Source organism: Myotis brandtii, unplaced genomic scaffold (genome assembly GCF_000412655.1).
Source record: "Myotis brandtii unplaced genomic scaffold, ASM41265v1 scaffold1464, whole genome shotgun sequence".
NCBI classification, from domain to species: domain Eukaryota; kingdom Metazoa; phylum Chordata; class Mammalia; order Chiroptera; family Vespertilionidae; genus Myotis; species Myotis brandtii.
In genome coordinates this window covers 863,502-869,579 of record NW_005355263.1, presented here as the reverse complement: position 1 = coordinate 869,579, position 6,078 = coordinate 863,502, and the positions used below count along the sequence as shown (strand labels likewise).

General features: G+C 40.6%; 1 protein-coding gene across 1 annotated transcript in view; it reads left to right on the top strand.

Moving 5' to 3' along the window:
• The first annotated feature begins 3,490 nt into the window (after positions 1-3,490).
• The window catches only part of CMSS1 (cms1 ribosomal small subunit homolog (yeast)), a 387,195-nt gene continuing 384,607 nt past the window's right edge, over positions 3,491-6,078 (top strand). The window contains exon 1 of the mRNA XM_005861239.2: positions 3,491-3,723. Within this exon, the coding sequence (XP_005861301.1) occupies positions 3,660-3,723 (64 nt within the window). The 5' untranslated portion in view covers positions 3,491-3,659. The remainder of the gene's footprint in view (positions 3,724-6,078) is intronic.

Here is a 6,078-nt window from a genome sequence, read left to right as displayed (position 1 = left end):
TTTGGTAGAGGCATGAGGGCCAGGACTCGGGTGAAGCAAGCAGAAACCCCCAGCACAGTTAGGGATGCTCACACTCTCAGGTTTGCAGAGGTGCCAGGCTGAGAGTAAGATACTTCTTAAATTTTGCTCCCTAGGCCTTGCTTGCCTCACCCTGGTCCCAGCCTTAAAGAGAAAACTTAGGGTGTCATTTTTCTCTCATCCTTTAATTTCTTACTGATGCCTCCAATTTGGTGAACCCAAATCTGAACCCAAAGCTCAGGGAACATTTACATCAATCTTCTAGAGCAGGGGTGGGCAACCTTTTTGTGAGTGCGTGCCAAAACCAGCAAAATCTCTGACTCAAAATTCTTCTGCGTGCCAACCCTAATTTTTTGAGAACATGTTACGCCTACTTGATATCTCTTAAGGTGTACGTATGTGAAGAACCTTGAAGAAATAATAAAATTCATTCGAGCGACAAAAACACAGTATATGATGATGAAAAATACATTTATTTTTTAATGTATACATGTACACTGATAGTCCGACAGAAAACTTTATGACTCCGTTTGATATTATCAGTGGGACTTTTGCTGCTGCAACACTGATGACAGAGATTTTACATCAAGTTTATATTTCGTGACCTTCAGAGATATGCACGAGCTACTACTTTCATCCGTCAGGCTACTCCTATTATGAGACTTTACAAAATTCATCACTGAGAACAAAGATTCACAATTGTAAATGGAAGATTATAAGAGAGGGTTTCCCATGTCAGCAAAAGTTACTGGTGTGCCATGTTTGGCACGCGTGCCAGGGGTTGCCCACCCCTGTTCTAGAGCATAGAAAAGTAGAGTGTTAAATAGAAGATATCCAATTCAGCACAGTGCCTCAATGGAGTTATGATGATTACCTGAATTAATATATACACTGAGTGGCCAGATTATTATGACCACCCCATCAGTACTTCATTGACACTTCCAAAAATACTGGATATTGAAAACTTCCTAAGCAAATACTCTCAAGGTTTTATTATTATTATTATTATTATTTGCATAACTAATTCACTTCATTGTACTGATGGGGTGGTCATAATAATCTGGCCAGTCATAATAATCTGGCCGGTCATAGTAATCTGGCCACTCAGTGTAAATATTTAGAGAGGTACCTGAAACGTGCTGAATTTTGTGCTTACCATTCTCTAACCTTAAAATCACATATGCATTTTTTTACCTAAACAATTTTTAGTTTTCCTTGTATTTGAACTTTATAAAATGGCATCTAATACTTGGCTTTTTAAAAAAATATATATTTTATTGATTTTTTTACAGAGAGGAAGGGAGAGGGATAGAGAGTTAGAAATATTGATGAGAGAGAAACATCAATCAGTTGCCTCCTGCACACCTCCTACTGGGAATGTGCCCACAACCAAGGTAAATGCACTAGACCGGAATTGAACCTGGGACCTTTCAGTCCACAGGCCGATGCATAGAGCCAAACAAGTTAGGGCTAGTACTTGGCTTTTTTAAAAACTCAGCATTGTTTCCAAATTATATCCATGTTATGTGGATATATACACTGAGTGGCCAGATTAATATATACACTGAGTGGCCAGATTATTATTAATATATACACTGAGTGGCCAGATCATTTATTCTGCTTAATTATATGGCTGTATTATAATTTAATTATCCATTTCCCATACAAACTCAATTGGGTTGTTTCTGTTTTTTTGCTGTTACTAACAGTGCTGCTATGAATATTATTTTATAGTTTCCTGGTACACACAGGCAAGAGGTTCCCAAGTGTATATATTTAGGAGTGGAAATTGCTGGATCATAAGGTATGTATGTTGACCTTTACAAGATTTTGCCAAATTGCTTTTCCACGTGGCTATACCAATTTACACTCACAACAATAATGTTTAAGAATTCCTACTGATGCATATACACTCCAGAATTTGGTATTCCCAGACTTAATTTTGTCAATTTACTGAATAAAAATAACAGTATCTCAACATAGCCTTTTTTGTATGTCTCAGATTAATAATGAGACAGAGCAACCTTTCATATGTTTATTAGCCATGGCATTTCCTCTTCCACGTTGTAATTTCTCATCCAATTTTCCTTTTCAATAATCTATCAATCATCATAATCATCTGCCATTTATTTACATTTCCCCGTGGAAGTCATTCATTTTGAGGATTACAGATGATTTTACATTTGCCACTTTTATACCTCCTATTTTCTCTTTTAGGGTACTTACGGCACGCTGACCAAGTCTAACTGTAATGCACATTTTGAGGATTACAGATGATTTTACATTTGCCACTTTATACCTCCTATTTTCTCTTTTAGGGCACGCTGATCAAGTCTAACTGTAATGCATTTATACACCACCTATTAGCTGGGTGGGTTTGGGGAATTGTTCACATAATGACTAATCCTATCCTCATCAGATTAAGATACTTAATAACTCTTTGTTATTTAGCAGGATGTATCCTATCATTAGCCTTTAGCCATGTAATGCACTTATACACCACCTATTAGCTGGGTGGGTTTGGGGAATTGTTCACATAATGACTAATCCTATCCTCATCAGATTAAGATACTTGGTCTTTGTTATTTACCAGGATGTATCCTATCATTAGCCTTTAGCCTTAAAAGTTCTATTTCCTCTACTCTAGTTGGTGACATCTGGAAGGCGCCATCATATCTTACACATCTTTAAACCACTATTCCAAGCATAGTGCCGGCCACGTTGCGTGTATTTAATCCTTTTTTTTTCCTAAAATTTTTACTGCTGTGTAATAAGACCGGCCTGAAAATATTGTCTATACTTACCTTACAGCTGGCTGCAGCACTTGGCGCACATCAGGTCTTCCTTGCCCATCTCTGCCACTTCACGTTGAAAGTGAGACAAGAAGCACTGTAGGTCTCTTACCTATAGTTAGGTGGCAATGGGCTCCCTTCTAGGGGAGGGGGGGAGGGCGGAGGCGGGGGAAGAGTTGCACAATGGAAGGGGGTGAGGGAGTCGATTCTAAACTTTTCGGACAAGCAGGGACTTTCCGTGGGGAGCCCTTACAGACCAATCATTTTCTTTACTCACATCGGACAAAAAGAGCAGTACCCACATCTACAACAAAGGCCCAACATTCATGGCCATGAGCCCTTGTGCACCTTTTATAAGAGCAAACTGTACAAACACAGGACACCCAGACATTGACACACACATGAAAACACAGCCACGTGCTCGGGTCTGGTCCCGCGGCTCCAGTTCTTTGAAACTGAGCAGAGAAAAACTGTCTTCGCATCCGGTTCCACACTTTCGACAACAACTTTAAGCAAAAATAAAACCTAAAGTTTAAAAATAACTAATTAAAAATATAATATTTCTTTTTTTCTTATGCGTATTCTTGTCTTTGTGCTTTTGTAGGGATTTATTTTGCGTCTCCAAACCGACCCTGCCCAGGAACACAGGTGTGGAAACTGCGACGAGTTGGGCGCGGCTGCCTGGGAGGCGGGACGGAGGTTCTGACGCCATCGCTGCGGGGCGGAGGCGACGCGGTCTGAGGAGAGGCTCTTCGTGCTGCTTCTTCGGACCCCTGGCTGCGCGACAGCGAGTCTCTGCCTCCGTAAGTTTTTCCCTCGTGGTCCGCCCACGGAGAGCCCCGCGTGGAGATGGCAGACGATCTTGGAGACGACTGGTGGGAGAACCAGCCGGCAGGAGCCGCCAGCAGCCCAGGTCGCGCACAGCGGTGGCAGCGCGCGGGCATCGCCCGGGAGGCGGTGCTGAGACTCACTAACACGTGGGACAGAGAAGTGTGACGTGAACCCAGATCTGCCCGCCAGCCAGGAAGGACCGTCTTCCAAGCTCTGTTTTTCTTTCCCTTATTTCTTAGTGGGTAAGAGGGTTTTCATGAGGACACCGTTTGGGTTGTAGGGGTTACGAGTAACTCCTAGAGTAGGTTCAGACTGCTTCCGTTCAAACCGCGACTCCAGCCCCATAATACTGCCCCCCCACCCCCACCCCATCTCTAAATAAGGATAATAACAATGCCAATTTCATAAGGTTGTTGTGAAGGTTACATGAAGATAATATAAAGGATGCACCGTAGCACAGTGCTTGGCACATGGGAAGTGTGTGGTAAATAGAAACCGGAGTTTTTCTTGCTGACGTCATCATAGTGATGTAATTTGGACTATTGGAGCCTAAAGGAGGCTTGGGGACCATCCGTTTGAACTCATTTTACAGACGAGGAACGTGAGACCTAAAGATGTAAAGTAATTGGACAAGTGCGCGTAGCTAGTTGGAATCAGAAGCAAGACTAGGATTAAGTTCGCACAATTCATACGGTGTTTACTGTGCTGTGTGTACCCCCTGCCAGTGCCGTGGACATGTTATCCTAGAGGAGAGAGCATGAAGTAACTTCTCACCATAGACCTGGCATGGAACTTTTCTTTTCACGTCCCATAAGGCTTAATTATGTCCTCTGTCTTTCTTCAAAGTTGGCCGGCCTCTCTACTAGCTTCTGAGATTTTTTTTAGGACAAGGCCAAAGTCTGATTTATGTCTGTATAGTCCACAGGGCCCTGCACATGATGGACACTTAATACATATTTGCTGCAAACGTTAATGTTGAAATATGAGTTGTGAAATGTCTGTTAGAAACAACAAAATTCTACTAAAGCATGTTTCCACAAGGGCAGCTTTCAGTACAAACTGAGCAGATGTCATTTTTGTTTCAGTACAATTTTTCTTTATTAAAAATTGCCCTGGCCGGTTTGGCTCAGTGGATAGACCGTCTGCCTGCCGAACTGAAAGGTCCCAGATTCGATTCTGGTCAAGGGCATGTGCCCGGGATGTGGGCTTGATCCCCAGTGGGGGACTTGCAGGAGGCAGCCGATCCATGATTTGCTCTCATCATGGATGTTTCTCTCTCTCTCTCCCTCTTCCTTCCTCTCTGAAGTCAATGAAAATATATTTTTTAAAAATAAAATAAAAATTTATATCCATTAATTATATTACTATTGATAGAGTACTTTACCAATAGAATGACCCTAAATGAATGGGATACATATATGATCTTGAGCAGAAGTCATTTTTTAAAAGTAGCCAATGTAATACGTCCTCGAATAACTTCCTGACTCTTTTGGAACTTTATTCCTAGCAAATGCATCTCTGTGTTTCAAGGCACAATTATCTTTCTTTGTAGGCTGTGGTGTCCCATATTTACTTTAATTACCCTCTCCCCTTATCTCAGGTGTTAAAAGCTATATTTCTTAAAGGATAGAGACCATTTAAGAACTAATTAAAATCTTTTCTAGTGGTGAAGGGAATCCTAATTCTTGATTCTAGTCCTGTCTCTTGCTGCTCACCAGCAATGTGTCTCTAAAGTTAGTTACCCTTTGGAAGGAGGAAAATCAACTTGTATTGAGCATCAGTTATGTGCTAGATGTTTTCATAAATAGGAATTTATTTCATCTTTATAATAACTTTAAAAGGTAAGTGTCATTTTTATAAATGAAAAACAGAAAAGTATTGTTCTGAGAAATACACAGCAAGGAAAATATCTGGCCTGACTTTCTAAATCACACTTTTCCCACTATTACTACATGGCTTCTCAGGCCTCATTATCATGATCTGTAAAATGAGGGTTCTTAGGGATTATCTTTGTAGGGGTTTTACCCGCCAACAGTTCTAAACATTGAATCTAGTAGAACTTTAAAGTGCTATAGCCTCCTTCGTCTAAGTTGCCAGAATCCCCATCAAGATAATATGTTGGAGTTGTCAGGATTACCTTACTTTTTAGATTCCTTCTAGCTGTAAGACTAAGCTTTGAAAATCACTAACATTAAATTTGTGAGAGGTCTTTGCTTTGTTACTGCTTTTAGGTAAAGTGAGCATATAAGCTTCCTTGAATTCTGCTTGAGTGATAATTTACTGGCAATTTGCCTAACTGATCTGTATAGTATTTCTAATCTGGAAGAAATCACAGTTGAACCAATTCAGATTTCCTGATTCTTCCTACATTAATGGGGAAAATCAGCCTAAAATGTATAAATTATGTTTTGTTTTGAAGATCAAAGGAGAAATAGTA